Consider the following 18591-nt stretch of genomic DNA (forward strand, 5'->3'; position numbering starts at 1 on the left):
TGGTTGTGTGATTTATCACTGCATTAGGTCTTCCACTGACCACGAGTACTTGCAACACAATTTGGACTGTATACATCGCTGGCGTGTTAGGTGGCAAATGTCTTTGAACCCCAGTAAGTATCTATACTAGGGTGCCTACCAACCGGGAAAACTGGGAATTCTCAGGAGTTTTTAATAGTCTGGAAATACTCAGGGAAAACTCAGGGAGTTTGTGCTTCTATCAGCGAAAATTAGCTGTAATTTTATTGAAAGCGAATGAAAGTCGCGGTAATACTGGCTCAAGTAACAAAAAGGAATCGTAACAAATCTACTTTGACGCCATGTCGTCGGCTGGAGGAGGTGCCACTGTACAGTCCACTGTTCTGAACGCCCGATAACTTGACAGCTTCGTGACACCACCACGTACCCCGTAGAGTCAACGTCTGAAATTTTGGACGCAAGAACCCTTCGCCGTCCGATTTTCCTGACATTTTGCCGTGACTGCAGGTCCGAAATGGCATTAATCATACAGACACACCACCTCCGCCATTTTGATTACTTTGCCCCCTCGAACGGCGCTCTCGCATGCAGATCCGCTTGCAGCCATAGCCCACCGCGGCAGCGCTAGGCCCAGCTGCTTCGATGTTCGCTGTTAAGCTTATTGCCGTTCGGTGCCGTGTTTTTCATTGAAAGAATTTGCCACTGTCAGCAATGCGACTCCGCCTTTGTGGTCCGCGCTATTAGCTTTGAAGCTCAGGAAGCACAGCGCGTTGCATAAGGCAGGTTTCTGAAAGTTATCTTGCCTTAGTATAGTAGTATTACATAATGAAGCATACGCAAGAAGTAATGCAGATAAACATACAAGCATCGGAAGGGGCTATTGTCACGGGATGCAGTATGTATTCCTTAATTATACACGCGTACACTTGCCATATTCTGTCACAGTATGAGCACCGATATGCCTAATAAGTGTACTGGCAAGCATTCAGAGTATTTTCGCATGTGCTTGTGGCGATTTGAGCCCTTAAGGGCAGTAAAAGACATGCATTTACTTTGTTGAACTGCCCAGTTTTTCTGACGTTTTCGGGGCCCCTGCAGTGCTAAAAATCGTACATTTACTGTGCAACTGACCAAGAGGATGGTTCAAGTGGTTCGTGAAGCGAACATATGTTGGATGGAGGACGAGAACAGAAAGGACTGACGCATTGAGGAATGAACAGGAAAGGAAGCGTTGTGCCGCCGTTTCCTTGAAAAAGCTCGAGATCAAAAAAAAAAAATGTATTGGCTGACGCTGAGATGCAGGTGACCCTCATTCAAACCAAAATAAATTCTTTCAAGTAACGAAACGCAACACAGGCGTTGTGCACGGGCTGAGAGTATGTCTGGACAGCTGAGGGCGACTTAACAGCTGTTGAGAGAGAATCTCACTTGTGGCAAAGTTCGGACATCATACCAATGAGCTTGTAATCAGAACGACAGAAAGCTGAGCTAGTTGGTAAGGATTAATTATGCAAAAAAGAAGTGAGGCATGCAGACAGAACACAAGAGTAGAGAAGTGGACAGCACGAATGCCGACACTAGCACGAAAAGGAATTTCTTGCTTATGGGTCTTGGCCGAGAAAAACAGTTCTAAAATGAGGGATTTAGCTTTCTTGACATTACAGACAACCCTATCAACATTATGTCTTGACAGGAGGTCAACCGCACGTTACTTAACTACCGAAGGCTTCAGTTTTACTGACTGTAAATTCTTTTCTATGGCTGAAATCGCTTTTTCTGAAAACATTTCATCTGGCATAATTATGAAATAACCTTCCTTGTCAGATATTACTGGTGTAAGTTTATGCTCCACAAGGTAATCAACTAACGGTCAGACATCTTAAAATGAGAATTTGATTGTTTAATGCTAGCAATGCAATCTGAAATACAGCACGAGCGTTCTTCTTCCGGGACGAACCTGGTTATGCAGCGCGGTAAGCTTAAAACATCAACGGGTTTTATGTTAGGCTTAAAACAGTGCTTAGGACCTAAAGCAAGGGTTCTTATATGGTTATCACTTACGATGGCGTCTCGAAGAACCAGTACGTTATTTGACGATGAATTATTAGAAAAGTGTTTCCTCTTTGTTGAAGCTCCGGAAGTTTCATCTTCCATAGGAAGTCCGCGTGTTGCACGGCTAACCTATTCCAATCGGCGTAGGGTCGGTTCCAATGGTGACCGTCTCCCAGGGCCGTGCAACGGACCTTAAGACACTCCTGATAGAACCTAACTTGGCGCCATGATTTAGCGGAAAGAATAGCTCCAATCCTCCTGGCATGCCCAGTTGATGTTTGAAGGAAGCCGCACATCATTTGAACTTCCAATGGGACGACACGATTACGACTAAACCACGACATGGTTCTAGCGCGGAACGTACATATCGCAATTAAGGAAGCTAACGAAGCAGGATTGTGCAGATGAGTAGGGGAACATGGAAAAGGGCTCAGAGTACTATAAATGAAGCTTAGAACGACAGAAAGCTGAGCTAGTTGGTAAGGATTCATTATGCAAAAAAAAAGAAGTGAGGCATGCAGACAGGACACAAGAGTAGAGAAGTGGGCAACACGAACGCTGTGTCCTGTCTGCACGCCTCACTTCTTTTCTTTTTGCATAATGAGCTTGTAATCAAATAATACAAATAGCTCATATTCCAAAATATTTGCTTCTGTATGCATCTCCTTTTTATTTGTATTTGAGAATGGTAGGCTCAATTCGCAAATAGTTTTACCATTTTTTTCGAAGGCATTTTATTTGCTGAGCATTTCACTAGGCACAAGCCCTTTCTGATTCTCTGTTGAATAAAATAAGTGCTACTCCTTATTATAAAAACTGGATTAAGTCCCATTTTTATTTTTTGATATGCTTACTAGAGAGTGACAGCATCGGGCGACATGGTGTCAGCCCACCTTGACGTTAAACAAAGTTCTGTGTCACTCAGGGAAAACCTGGAAAACTCGGGGAATTTGGAAATGTCAACTTGGTAGACACCCTGCCATATGTCTCCTTTACATGCAAACAAAATCCATATCTGTTTCATTATGCATTAGACAATGTCCAGCTATTGCAAGTAACTGAGTAAGTATCTTGGTGTTTATTTCTCATCGAATTTAACTTGGACTAAGCACGTTAAATATGTTACAGCGAAAGCCTGTAAAATGTTAAATTTTGTTAAACGCAACTTCCGGTTAGCTCCTCCCAGAATTAAAGAGCTACGTTACTTTTCGAACATAAGACCCATATCAGAGTATGCTTGTATGGCCTGGGACCCGCAAACCAAAACTGTCTTATATGCTCAAGCATGTACAAAACCGCGCAGCCCATTTTGTCTGTAGTAATTATGACTTTACTTTTAGTATTACTGCACTTAAGGATGGTTTAGGATGGGAATTATTAAGCACACGCAGACAAAACATGAGATTAGAGATGCTTTTTAAAATTTATTTCGGTATGGTTAAAATAGATGAGGAAACTTACCTTTCACCTCCTCATTTCTTATCTCACAGAAGTGACCACTCTTTAAAAATAAGAGAAATTATTTGTGGAACAAACGTCATCAAGCACCAATTTTTTCCACACATAATATCACAGTGGAATCAGCTACCACTGGAAATTGCTGATTGTTGCATTGAAGCATCGTTCAGAGCATTTCTGTTGAACTTATAGCGGTGTGACCTTTTCTATTGCTGTGCTATATTTGTTTGATCAGTTCTGTATTTTATCTAGCTTATTTAACACTGTGTATTCCCCCCTGCAATAATGCCTTTGGGCGCTGCAGGTACTTTAAATAAATAAATAAATAAATAAAATCTTCCGAGGCCGTAGCTGTCACCATTCTGTCTTGCAAAACTATCACCATTTGCTTACTGTATATTCCAACCCACACCCATTTTACTACTAAGCAGTTAGAAAATTTAACAGATCAGTTATCAGAACCATTTGTTTTAGTAGGGGATTTGAATGCTCATTGTACTTTTTGGGGCAGTGTCATAACTGACCAAAGAGGACAGCTAGTTTAAGATTTTCTATGCAATGATATCTGCCTTTTAAATTCAGGTGCCCCGACCTACTTTTCACCAACTTCCCGCACTTTTAGTTGTTTAGATTTAGGTTTTTACTCACCATATCTCTTTAATGATCTTAAATGGGAAGTCCTCGACACGTCATATGGTAGTGATCACTTATCTGCAGTTATTAAACTCTTATTATCACCCACCACCAACCTTAATCACTAGGCCACGTTGATGGCAATTACAGCTCGCTAACTGGCTGGTTTTTATGGAGAACTCGAAACTGGAAGATGTCTTTTCGCTATACCTAAGCATTCATGAACTTAACGAAAAATTCGTTGAGGTCATAATCTCAGCGGCAGAAAAGGCGATACCCCCAGTCATCGGGTATTGTGCGCAAAAAGCTAAACCCCTGGTGGACAAAGGAGTGTACCGATGCTAAAAAAGAACAAAATAAGGTTTGGGGTATAAGGCCTGGGGAATCCTACGGAGGTACCTCACCTATAGCAACCTCTTAAACTTCAAACAGGCCAAAGCCAAAGCACAATTTATTCGAAAACAGGTGGAGAAATTATCGTGGCAAAAATACATATCTTCAATTAATAGAACGGTCACATCAAAACGAATGTGGGACCAGGTTAGGAAATTTAGAGGAGATTGCTCATCATACACAATACCACTGACATGTCCAGGCACACAAACAACACTACAGGACCAGGCGAACTCATTAGGTGAACACTTTTACAACATCTCCAGCTCAGCAAACTGCCCAAATGCATTCTTAAAATATAAAGAGTCGACAGAGAAACAGAGACTGCCCACCACTGGCGGTTCAGCTGAAATGTATAAAAACCCCTCACAATACATGAATTGAACAGAGTTCTTTCTGCTGGCAAAAAAACGGCAACAGGTCTTGAACGTGTCCACTACACAATGCTGGCACACCTATCTCAAGCATCGGTAGAGGCACACCTTAAATTTTTCAAGAACATATGGGAGTCTGGGGTAATGCCTACAGATTGGAAAAATGTGGTAGTAGTGCCTTATCTAAAATCTGGTAAACCCGCAATATCCCCTAGCAGTTATAGACCTATTGCACTAACAAGTTGAATGAATGAATGTGTGTTTAGTGGCACAAGGGCCAGGTATGGCCAAAGAGCGCCATGACTGATAATGCTGTGTTAAGTGCTGATTGGTGAGTTACTATGATGGGGTGTAGGATGCTTGTAAAGTGGCCTAAAATTACTCACTATCATAGGAGCGTAAAACAATATATAGTATAAAATTATGACAATAATATGTGGAGTGGTCTGTGGGTATAGTACGAATGACAAGTGATCATGGGGCTAAAATGCAAGAATATGGAAATAGCACATATGCCTCCTTTTAAGGCCTTTGAGCCCAAAGGCTGGGAGGCAGGTGCTTTCTTTTATAGCAGCTACCGCAGCAGAAACCTCTGTTACGAGGCTGTGCTACGGATTTCCTGGGGCTATAACACGAAAACTGTGTATCTCTTAAAAATTGAAACAGGGATTGATATTTAAAGAGAGGTTCTATACCTATGATCATTTGAAGATGGAGTGGAATTCGCTGTCAGTGTGGTAATGGAAAATGCTTTTTCCTATTTGTGTCCAATTCCCTGCATTGCATCAGGATGTGAAGCACGGTAAGTGGCTCACCACATTTATCACATGTGTGTGGATCACCACCGGACAAGAGGTATGCGTGTGTGCTGTATGTGTGTCCTATCCGACGCACGGAAGTGTTACTTCCGTGCGTCGGTTCTTTGATACCAGCGGCCAGTTACCAAGATATCGTTTGATAACATGTAGTTTATTTTCAGTTTCTTTATCCCATAACCACTGCCAGTAAGCCCCGAGTGCTTTCCTTATGGAGGGCTTGAGGTCCATTACAGGGACAGTCGTGGAAGAGTTGGAAGCGTTTGCGTGGACTGATGTGGCTAGCTGGTCAGCCCACACGTTTCCTTCAATCTCGTGGTGCCCCGGCACCCAGCATACCACGATATGCTGCTTGGACTCGTAGGTGGTGCATAATACTGAGTAAAGAGATACAATGACAGGGTTTTGATATTTTTTGACAGTTTTCAAAGCGTTTATGATGCTCAAAGAATCTGTGTATATAACTGCCTTTGGGATATTAGTATTTTCTTTAATGTGTTTAATGGTGGCCAATATCGTGTAGGCTTCTGCTGTGAAAATACTTGTGCTAGGGTGCAGAACACCGGAATCCGAAAAGGATGGACCGATCGCTGCGTAAGCATGCCAGAATAACACTTTATGTAACACTCCTGTAAATAACACTCCTGTAAAAAATTCAGGAGAGGAGTATTTGTGCTGTAATTCGAGGAAGTGCATTTGGATATGCACGACAGGCGCATGCTTTGCAACAGCTGCGAAAGATGTATCACAGTGTATAGGTTGCCACTGCCAGGGCGGGGGCCATATAACAGGGGGCATAAGGTGGTATTCAAGCAGTGGAACCCTTGTTTCTTCAGCTATGTCTCTCACACGCAGTGAAAAAGGCTGTGCCACTGTGGGCCGGTTGCGGAAAAGTTGAGAACTGAACAAATCCTTTATAGTGGAATACGCGGGGTGCTCACTGTTTGCGTTCACTCTCAGAAAATACATGAAAGACGAATATGTTCTCTGCAGATGAAGTGACCACTCATCCGATTCAACATACAGGCTTTCCACTGGGCTTGTTCTAAAGGCGCCTGTGGACAGGCGAATTCCTAAGTGGTGGGCAGGGTCTAGCATCTTCAGAGCAGTTGGAGTAGCCGACTGGTAAACTATGGCTCCATAGTCTAGTCGTGTGCGTATTAGGCTTTTCTACAAGTTCATGAGACATTTTCTATCACTGCCCCAGGTTGTGCGTGACAGCACCTTTAGGATATTCATTGTTTTCATACATTTGTTTTTAAGATACTTTATGTGCTGTACAAAGGTTAATTTCGCATCTAAAATTATGCCTAAAAATTTATGTTCCTTGTTTACAGGCAGATGCTCACCATGCAACACAATTTCAGGATCAGGGTGCAGGCCTCTTTTTCTAGAGAAAACGACACAGGTGCTTTTTTGTGGGTTCAGTCTGAACCCGTTCTCATCCGCCCATTTGGAGAATTGTTAAGAGCAAGCTGGACCTGTCGCTCACAGATTGCGAGAGAACTTGATTGAAATCCTATCTGCACATTGACTAGTGGCAGCAGTTGCGAGCGTGCATGAGGGAGCCTCTGGCATTCCTGCTAATAAGCATTTGCTATTCCCTACACAGATATCACAAGGAGCGCGGATCCGGCGACAGTGCGTCCTGTGGTTTGCTTCTGCGCATGGTCCAGAGGACTCGGGCCTGATCACCGACCTGAAGTTTGCTTCTGCGCATGGCCCAGCGGACTCAGGCCTGATCGCCAACCTCTGCGCAGTTAGGCACGGTCACTTCTGTCAGCGGCAGCACCGTCTACTTCTGAGCCTATATATATGCAACACGCCCAGATCATCGACACTAGTTGCAGCAGTTGCGAGCATGCATGAAGGAGCCTCTGGCATTCCTGCTAATAAGCATCTGTTATTCCCTACACAGATATCACAAGGAGCGCGGATCCGGCGACACTGCGTCCTGCGGTTTGCTTCTGCGCAAGGTCCAGAGGACTCGGGCCTGATCACTGACCTGAAGTTTGCTTCTGCGCATGGCCCAGCGGACTCAGGCCTGATCGCCAACCTCCGCGCAGTTAGGCACGGTCACTTCTGTCAGCGGCAGCACCGTCTACTTCTGAGCCTATATATACGCAACACACCCAGATCATCGACACTAGTTGCAGCAGTTGCGAGCGTGCATGAGGGAGCCTCTGGCATTCCTGCTAATAAGCATCTGCTATTCCCTACACAGGTGGGCTTTGGTTTTCATTTTTTTTCTAACTCTTGCATATCGCAACTGCTACCACTATTACAGTTTTTGTCTCGGTGCTTTGTATCCGTCATGCCCTCAAATGCTGAACTCGCGAAGCGTCTTGATGCGCTAGAAAGCGTTCTGCAGGGAAAACTGGCTACGGTGGCTCAACAAGTTCTGGCGAGCGTTAAATCGAAGATGGCCACTGAACCAGAAACGTTTGTTGGTAACTTCAAGAAAGACTTGGAGGAATTGCAGGGGAGCCTGGCCTACTTAAATGAAACTGTTGAGGAACTGAAGTCTGAGAACGAGAAACTGAAGATTACGAACTTGGCACTTACAACTAGAAACGCAGCCTTGGAACAGAAAGTAAGTGAGCTAGAGCAATACTCACGCAAAAATAATGTTGAACTAAAGAGAGACAAAGAGGAGGAAAGACAGGGAGGTTAGCCAGTGTAAGTACCGGCTGGCTACCCTGTGCTGGGGAAAGGGGTAAAGGGAATAAAAAGGAGAAAGAAGAAGAAGAGGAGAAAAAAAATAAGGAAATTCATGCAGTAGCGCGATACTACGCGATACAACACTCAAAGGCGATCACACAATTCGCATGTCCTTAAAAACTTCAGCAAAGCCCTTAAGGCCTTGAGTGCTGAAGCCCGTCTGGACCAGTGTCCTAGAGCTTTCTCCTCTGTAAAGGGTCGATTGTCCAGTTTTTCGAGCGCGGTTACGAGCACTGTTCACTAGAACACACAGAGTAGCTACGGCTGTAGTAGACTACATGGGAGAGACAATCAGCTGCGCAACCATAAGGAATTGCACGGTAGCGGAGGGGGAAGAGGTCGCCATAGCGCTTGCAGCGACCGAAGGCTACCGAAGTAACAGATCACTGACCATATTAACAGACTCCAAAGCTGCATGCAGGCATTACATGCAGGGGAGAGTCTGTAAAGAGGCCCTGCGAATCCTCCTCAGAGCAGGAACCCTCGGAAATAAAGTGACACACAAACTTTTCTGGATACCGGCCCATACCGGGATAGAAGGGAACGTGAGAGCAGACAGTCTAGTTCGCGAGATCACATACCGAGCTGGACAGATAGAGCCTCTCGAGAACCCTACAACAGTGGAGCCGACGTGTGTGGAAATATTAAACTACTATAGAGGGCAGAGAATCAAATATCCTCCGCCAAACACACTACTTACACAACAGGAAGCAGCCGACTGGAGAAGGCTACAAACCGGAACTTCCTATAATCTACACATATTAAGTAAAATGTACCCGACACAATACAGAAACTCCTGCCCATGGTGCGGAGAAATACCAACTCTTTACCACATAACATGGGAATGTAAGCATAACTACACATTCCATAAACATAAAAACCAGAGTGCGGAGCAATGGGAGGGCCTGCTCACCAGCAGCGAGCTTACCGCCCAAAGGGCGATCGTGCAGCACGCGTGCGAAGTGGCCAGGCTCAGTGGAGCCCTGGAATAGGGGCACACCCGTGCTGAGAAGCCAGGCAGCAAGCGCAAGACGGCTCACCGCTAAACCCCTTGATAGAACCAATAAAGTTTTTCTCTCTCTCTCTCTCTCTTGGCACTTTGTAGCTGGGACAGTCACAAAGGAGGTGCTCAATCGTCTCCTCGCAGCCGCAGGTGCCGCAAGTAGGGCTGTCGGCCATTCCAATGCGGAATGAATAGGAGTTCGTGAATGCCACGCCGAGCCACAGGCGGCACAGAAGTGTTGCTTCCGCTCGTGGTAACCCTGGTGGTAGGCGGAGTTGCAGACATGGATCCAATCAGTGGAGACGTTCGTTTGTGAACTCATTGGTGTTCCACAGATTCTGCGTGAGCTCGTGGGCGAGGGAGCGAAGACTTGTGGCTGCGTCTGTTCGTGACAGTGGTAGTGGTACAACGTGGGCACCATCGTGGGTTGATCGGGCGGCATCATCCACATGATGATTGCCCGAAGTTCCGCAGTGACCCGGTATCCACTGGTAGATGACGTTGTGCCCCTTGTTGATTGTGTGATGGTGGAGTAGTCGGATGTCTGCCACTAGTTGCATATTTGGTCCGTGGTTGAAAGGGGACATCAGACACTGGAGAGCTGCCTTCGAGTCACATGTTGAACTAAAGGGTGTATCCTGCACTCAAGGTGAAGACTGTGTGGTGATTCGTCAGGCTGTTGGAAGTAAAATTGACTGCCTGGTATCGAGGGACGAAATTGAAATTGCCCATCGAGTGCCATCTGTCTCAAGCACAAAAAATTTAATCACAAGGTTCACCTCGAGGGCAAAGAAAGCAGAATTCGTAAGCAAGGCGCGTAAGGCGTGTCTACAGACTCGCGACATAGGCTTTCATGGAACTGAGTCTAAGCCGATTTACGTCAACGACCATCTGACACAGGAAAACAAAGATATTTTCGAAAGCTCTATCTTTGAAAAAAAAAATCACTGGCAGTTCCTATGGACTGATGACTGCCTAATCAAGGCAAGGAAGAACACTGACAGCAGGGTTTTTCGAATTCAAAACGAGGCAGATGTCGCGATTTTCACTAATCATGCGTAATAGCACTTCGCTTTTTCCAACATGGCTTATGTTGAATCAAACGAACTGGCATCGTTGTTGTCAAATCCCAGCTGCTCAGCTATCCATTTCAATGCAAGAAGTCTGAAAAAACACTATGATGAGTTTCACCTGCTCTTATCATCAATCAATATTTCGTTTTCACTGGTTTGTGTAACAGAGACATGGTTAAGCGATAGCGATAAGAATTTGTTTTCATTTCCATCATACACTCCGGAATATTGTCATTGCGTGTCACCCAATCATGACGGTTCCGCAATCTTTATTTCACAAGATATAGAGTATAAACGCCGGCTAGATTTAAATCTTAGTATGCTCGATTGCGAAGCAGTATGGATTGAAATCAGTAATTCATGTTTCAATACCGGTGAAAAAAAGCACTGTATTTGGCTACATCTACCGATCACCCAGCTCTAGTATAAACATGTTTTGCTGCGCTATGAAATTTTGCACACTGTTTCGAATGAAAACAAGAACATGGTTATCATTGGAGACATAAACATCAATCTTCTGGATGAGGACTGCGCTTACAGCAGAGAATACATTAGCATCTGTCATGGATATGGTATCGAGTCGTTATTACAACTACCCACTAGGTGCGTCTCTAACTCGACTACTCTCATCGATCATGCACTAACAAACCTGCTTTATCCACCTAAGGCTTTTATCGTATGAAGCAACATAACTGACCACTTTCCGATTGTGCTCCGTTTTCCACGTCTTAATCATGCCATGGAAACTCTGTACTCTAAACCCAGGTTTGACAAAGAACATTTCATAGAGCTAGTTAACAGTTCAGATTGGTCGCGCGTAACATCATTAAATGACGCTGAAGCCTCTTATACTGAGTTACCTGGCACAATTAAAGCTTGTATACCCTCAGCAACAACAACAGCTAAGTGCCGTAAACATTTTGCCTCCCCATCAAACCCTTGGCTTACACCAGGATTGTTGAAGAGCATGTGCAAGAAAGAAAATCTCTATCGTAAATGCAAAAATAGACCATTTAACCCATCTCTTAAGTTTCGGTACAAGAAGTTTTGCACCTTACTGACATATCTACTTAAACAAGCAAAGAAAACTTACTATGAAAATGCAATAAATGAAACCGGGAACAATTCCCGGAAACAATGGCAGATACTTTATGCGTTTCTGAATAAGAATCCTACTAGGAATAGAATAACGAAAATTCAAGAAAATGACTGCACACTTAGAAACCCTGAAGATATTGCATGCACATTCAGCAACTTTTTTGGTACTGTGCCTGATATCCCTGGGGGTAATGACAGTCACATGCCACGCTTGACACAACAATCATTTTATCTCTTCCCAACTACACCCAGTGAAGTTCAAGCAACAATTATGAATCTTAAAAATTGCAGTGCTGGTTTAGATTCCATATGCTCGTATCATATCAAAGAAATTGTTGACAGCATATGTGAAGCTTGCAGTCACGTTGTCAATTTAATCTTTAAAACTGCCGTTTTTCCTAGCGACTTGAAAAGGTCAAAAATAATTCCTGTGCACAAAAAAGGAGACGTCACCTTACTAGCAAACTACAGGCCCATATCCATCTTGCCATGTTTCAGTAAAGTAATAGAACTATTATTACAGCGCCTATCTAATTACTTGGACAAGTTCCAATTATTAACACCAAGACAGTTTGGTTTTCGTGCTGGATATTCTACTAACCTAGCTTTAATCACCCTCACTGACAAGAACAAAGCGGAAATTGATGGGGGCAGATTCGTAGGATCTGTATTTATCGATTACTCGAAAGCATTCGATTCCATTATTCACAACATTCTCTTTACTAAACTCGGCGCATATGGCATAACAGGTCCATCTTTGGAACTACTGCGAAGCTATTTATACGACAGACAGCAACAGGTTTGCATTTCAGGTGTGCTGTCTGACACAAAAATAATTAACACTGGCGTTCCACAGGGGTCCATACTTGGTCCCCTCTTATTTCTAATCTTCATTAATGATTTCCCAAACTGCCTAACTTCTACAGAATGTCTTTTGTACACAGACGACACCACTATTTACGCCTCACATAACGACATCTTTACGCTAACTGAGCTTTTAAATGATGAACTAAATAATGTCAGTAGTTGGTAATTGCTAATAAATTGCTAATTAACCCTCAGAAAACAAAGTTTGTGGTTTTTAGTTCACACAGTAAACCTCGACATAACCTTCTACCACTGTACATAGCTTCTCACCCAATATTTCCATCTAATGAGCGCTCATTTTTAGGTGTTCAATTAGACTCCATTCTAAAGTTTAATTTGCATGTCAGCTTCATAAAAAAGAAAGCTGCTATGGTATCAGGGTGCTTTTAAAGGCCGGACAGTACTTTCAAAAGCACATTCTCCTGACATTGTATTATGCCTTCATTTATAGCCATTTAAATTACTGTATCAGTTCTTGGGGTCTTACATATCGCTGTCATATAGCTCCCTTGCAGCACATCCAAAATAACGCTGTCCGTATCATCGCTTCAGCTCCTTATAATGCTCATGTTACCCCCATCTTCACTGAGTTACGTATCCTCACAATAAATAAAATTATCTGGTACAACCACAGCATCGTTATTTACCGCCTTCTTCAAAACCCACAATTACATTATGTCATTGGCAGGAATAGTCTTGCTAATCCTAACACTACCAGGTTCTTTTTACAAAATAACCTTTTACTTCCAAAATCACGCAGCAGCTATGGCAAACTAACTGTTGGTTTTGCTAGTGTGAAAATGTGGAATAATTTACCTACTCACATGAAATCCTCACCTACATTATCGTCATACCAACGTTCACTGAGAGCTTATATTAATACCCTGTAAACTGCATCTATTCTTTGAAGTATGTTTATGTTGCTTATTGATGTAATTTCTTTTATGTTGTGATGTGTTGCCATAGGTTTTATTACTTTAACACTGTAGAAATTGTGTAATCCATTCCTTGTTTATAACTGCAACTGACGCCTTTTTATTTATATATTATTATGTAACTAAGAACAAGGGGTCCCGCTGCAGTTTATAACTGTGGGACCTCTTTCTGTATAACTTCTGCATATATGTACCACTAATGAATGAAGCAATAAAACTTAAAACTTGAATAGAAGATGTTACGTGGTATGTGTAGACGAAGAGAATTCATTTTTACTATAAAGAGCGTGCAGCTGAGCACCCCGCCCTGCGGCACTCCAGTTTCCTGTACAAATTTTCGTGATAGAACGTTGCCCACTCGAACACGGAATGTACGATTAGACAGATAACTTTCGATAACATTGAACATATTACCATGTATACCTAACTGTGAGAGGTCTCTCAATATCCCAAACCGCCACATAGCATCATATGCTTTCTCCATATCTAAGAATACTGATACGAAAAACTGCTTATGAACAAAAGCTTCATGGATATGTGCCTCGATACGTATGAGATGGTCATTGGTGGATCGATCCTCCTGAAACCCGCACTGGTATGGGTCGAGCAATTTGTTTGATTCGAGGAAGTGTAGTAGGCGACAGTTGATCATTTTTTCGAAAACTTTGTAGAGGCAACTTGTTAATGCTATAGGTCTGTAACTTGATACAGAGAAAGGATCCTTTCTGTGCTTTAGAATTGGAATTATAATAGCCTTCTTCCAAACAGAGGATATCTCGCCGGAAAACCATATAACGTTGTAAGGTAAAGGAGGGTTTTCTGTGTTTCGGAGGGTAGTTGTTTCAGCATCTCATATATTACGCGGTCTGAACCTGGGGCAGATGTAGTACAACAGTTCAGTGCTGCCTGCAGTTCTGCTATGCAGAATGGTTCGTTGTACGCCATACTTTTAGCACATTTTCTTTGTAACTTTTGCTGTTCTATTTGCATTTTGTACTTTAGGAAGGTTTCAGAGTAGTGCGAGGAGCTCGATATGTATTCACAATGTGCACCAAGAAAGTTGGCTTGATCTTCCAGGCTTTCTCCGTGGCTATTTACTAAAGGTAAGGAATACGTTTGTTGCCCGTTAACTTTCTTCACTCTATTCCAGACTTTTCTTTCATCTGTGTAAGAGTTGATGCTTGATATAAAATTTGCCCAACTCTCTCATCTTGCTTGTTGGTGCGTTATCCTTGCCTGCGATTTAACATACTTAAAGTTTTCCAGGTTTTCTGCTGTTGGCGAATCGCGAAGCAGCGCCCATGCTTTGTTCTGGTTCCTCTGTGCTTGCCTACATGCATCGTTCCACCAGGAAACACGCGCTTGGAACCAGTGCCGGTCGCTTGAGTAATACACTTAGAGGCAGCATCAAGTGTAAAAGCTGTGAAATATGTGACAGCGTCATCTATGGTTATACCAGACATCTCAGTCAACGTCATGTGAGTAAGAGTTTGGTACCGTTCCCAATCGACTGAGTCAGCCTTCCACCGAGGGACCTGCGGGAGAAGTTGATCTTGTTCTGTCGTACTTAAGATTATTGGGAAGTGGTCACTCCCATACAGGTTATTAAGCACACTCCATTTAAAATAAGGTAAAAGCATCGGCGATAAAATGCTAAGATCTATGGCGGAATATGACTTGTTAGCCAGGTTAAAATATGTGGGCTCCTTTGTATTCAAGAGACATGCTCCATAAGAAAAAAAGCAGCTGTTCAATAACGCGACCTCGCGAATCACAGCGTGAATCGCCCCACAAACTACTATGTGCATTAAAATCACCAAGAATCGGGTACGGCTCTATCTATTAATGATTCTATGTCGCGTCTGTGAAGGTGATAATGTGGTGGCATATACAAGGAGCAGATGGTTATGAGTTTATTTAAAAGTACGGCTCGAATGGCCACTGCCTCAAGGGCAGTTTGGAGCTTGAAATGCTGACATGCTATACTTCTATCAGCAATGATGGCTACACCGCCAGATGATGCGACAGCATCCTCGTGGTCTCTCCGGAAAGTGATGTATTGTCGGAGGAAGTTGGTGTGCCTGGAAGTTAGATGGGTTTCTTGCACACACAGCACTTTAGGTTTAAACTTAGAGAGAATTTCTTGGACATCATCTAGGTTTCTTAATAGTCCTCTAACATTCCACTGCATAATGTTATGCATGTCAAAAAGAAAATTGTGCTGTGTGTTTCGAGAGAGGGGAGAATTACATTACTTACAGAGCCTTTGTTAGGCCCTGTAATTAGGGTTTTGTCTTTTCTGGAGCGGTCAAGAGAACCTTGCCACTCCTTCGACGCTACTTGCACCGTTTGGCTTAGACTGGTGTCCATAGCCTCTTGCAAGGCACTGGACACCCGCTCCAGAGAGCAATGTGTGCGTCGCGCAGAATTCATCTCAAGCAACGAAGTCTTCGTCCCCACCGGGCCGGAGGTTGATAGGACCCCTGTGGCCTCTGCGGTGCCCTGGCTGCTGCTGGAGCTTGAAGAGGCCACTGGTGTGAACACTTTGAGAGATGGCAGGGCAGCGTTGGCTGCTCCCACCGTAGGGGCGGGGTGGCGTTAGCCTCGGCACGCTAGGCGTGGTCCGGGCTGCCGCCAGAAGCCATTGTGATGCCGCCCCCCGTTGCACCACTCAGCGAAAGATGTTTTCAGTGAAAATAACGAGGAGACCCTTTGTCGTGCTTCACGGAATGTTATGTTCTCCTTAAATTTTACAGTAATTATTTCCTTTTCTTTCTTCCAGGCTGGACAAGCTCTGGAGTATGCAGGGTGACTGCCGTCGCAGTTCACACAATGTATCTCATTATTATTGCAGTCATCAGCAGAGTGACCGGTTGTGCCACACTTTGTGCACATAAGCTGTCCTCGGCAGCTCTGGGATGCGTGATCAAATCTTTGACATTTGAAGCAACGTCGCAGGTTAGGAATGTAGGGTCGAACATGTAGTTTTACATAGCCGGTTTCAAGAGTCTCGGGTAAAGTAGTTGAGCTGAAAGTGAGTATTAAATGCTTTGTTGGGATTTCATTGTCATTCCTTCTGATTTTGATGTGCTGCACATGGATTACGCCTTGGTCCTTCCATCCATCCACGAGTTCTTCTTCATTCAATGCCATTAAATCGTCATCCGATACTACGCCTTTGACTGTGTTCATAGTTCGATGTGCAATGACAAAAACAAGGATGTTACCAAAGGCTACGAGATGTGCTAGGCTGTTGTACTGTTCCTTGTCTTTTAGTTCGAGGAGCAAATCTCCACTTGCCATCTTTGTTACTTTATAACCAGCTCCAATGGTCTCTTTTAGGCACTCGGCCACAAGGAATGGGGAAATTGTTCTAGCTTTTGTGGATGTTTGTCCACCATGAAGGATGTGGAATTTCGGAAATATTTCTTTGTTTTGGGGTAAGAACGGCGAGGTTGCGTCGGCGCGTACCCTTTTCGAGGCACGATTGTGTGAAAACGGGTTCGAGGATCCCATAGAAAAAATGGCTGCGGCTTAGCTAAGGTTAAGCCCAGGATGCGAAGCATACTAGCCTTTATTTTAGTTGTTGAACCACTGTTTAGCCTGGTGAACTGCTGTTGCTTGGCTATATTTGGTTCGGCTAGACGAAGAAACAACTCATGCAGGCGAGCGCACGAGCTGAGACCTGGCTATGTAGCTACACGGCCGCAAGCGAGCGCACGAGTTGAGCCTCCGCTTTTGCAGCTGTTATGACGTTATATGGTAGCTACGCGGCCGCGCGCGGTGCAGCAAGGAAGAGCGTGGTTGTGCGGCTAGTATGCTTCGCATAAAAAGTGATTTGTTCGGCAACGGCGTCTGCCACCCACCACGGAGCCCAACAAGGGGACGTGGCAGAACATGGAAACAAGTCTGCACAGCGCCAGCAGTATGCCGTTACTATAACCCAATATGGTATACCCAAGGTAGGACAGCCACACCAGGTTAACCTTTGCTGCCAGGAAAAGTCGAAATGAATGGAAAGGATGAGAAGACAGGAAAGGTCAAAAGTGGAAGAGAAAGACGAAGATGAGGGTGGAGAGAGACAGGAAAAGACGACTGCCGGTTTCTTCCAGGTGGGTCAGTCTGGAGGCGCCGTCTATGTGAAGCAGAGGCCAAAGGTGTGTGTTGCCTCCGCCGGGGGGCCTTAAAGGTCCAAACACTCCACATCGGCTCAACCCCCAGGATCCCCCTTTCCCCAGACACGGCTAAGCCGCGCACGGCTACACGCGGGAGGGTCAAACGCCTGCTGACGCAGACACCCCTGCAGGTTGCGCTAACAAGTTGTCTAGCCAAATCCTATGAGAGCATCACAAACATAAGACTCACATTCATCCTTGAAACAAGAAGCCTAATAGACTTGCACCAGTGCAGATACAAAAAGGGTTGCTCCACCACTGACCATCTCGCGCAGCTAGAACATGAAATACATGACATGTTTCTACACAAACAACAGTCTCGTGGTTTTCTTCAATTTAGAAGAGGCATATGATACGACGTCGTGATATGGAATTTTGAGAGACCTTGCTGACCTGGGAATTCGCGGCAGAATGCTAAATTGTCTGCGTGATTTCATGTCAAATAGAACATTGGGCACGGTGGCATCGGAATGAATATGTGGCTGACAAACCCTTTTGTCTTCATGCTCCAGGCCCTTCCTGTATTCTTGGTGGCTGGACCGAGTGCCCTCGTTGTCTCCCGTCCAGTCCACATCGACGAGCCTCAAAGCGGTGACCACGCGTTCACGGATGATTACTGGGCTGTGCAGCAATGTCTGTGCAACGATGCTCAGGTTTCCATTCCGGTGTGCTTGGATCATCACTTCTTCATGGCTGCAGCGACATCGGCAACCTTATCGACATCAACCGCCTTAAATAGCAGCTGCTTCCACGACTACAGCATTGGGCACGGTGGCATCAGAATGAATATGTGGCTGACAAACCCTTTTGTCTTCATGCTCCAGGTGAGCAAACGTTTTGGAAAATGTTACCGTAGTAATTGCTTGATTCTTCTTGTGCTGCTGTGCCCAAGGCAAATGTGTTCTTTGCTTCGAAACTGCGTAGTGTCTTTAAGATACCTGTTGTTGCTGGGAGGGGATGTAGAGAGCAGCCCTGATCCCAACATGCAGGAACTTGCTGCTGAAATTAGAAAAAT

At 44.3% G+C, this 18591-nt stretch overlaps 1 protein-coding gene and 1 long non-coding RNA gene across 2 annotated transcripts in view; one reads left to right on the forward strand and one right to left on the reverse strand.

The window, feature by feature from the left end:
* The window catches only part of LOC139052174 (uncharacterized), a 78568-nt gene that overhangs the window by 19977 nt on the left and 40000 nt on the right, over window positions 1-18591 (reverse strand). The window lies entirely within an intron of this gene.
* Window positions 1-18591, forward strand: part of LOC139052171 (uncharacterized) — a 75819-nt gene that overhangs the window by 19804 nt on the left and 37424 nt on the right. Inside the window, exon 3 of the mRNA XM_070529252.1 lies at window positions 18089-18400. Within this exon, the coding sequence (XP_070385353.1) occupies window positions 18089-18400 (312 nt within the window). The remainder of the gene's footprint in view (window positions 1-18088; window positions 18401-18591) is intronic.

The sequence above is a fragment of the Dermacentor albipictus genome, unplaced genomic scaffold (assembly GCF_038994185.2).
Source record: "Dermacentor albipictus isolate Rhodes 1998 colony unplaced genomic scaffold, USDA_Dalb.pri_finalv2 scaffold_19, whole genome shotgun sequence".
Lineage (NCBI taxonomy): Eukaryota > Metazoa > Arthropoda > Arachnida > Ixodida > Ixodidae > Dermacentor > Dermacentor albipictus.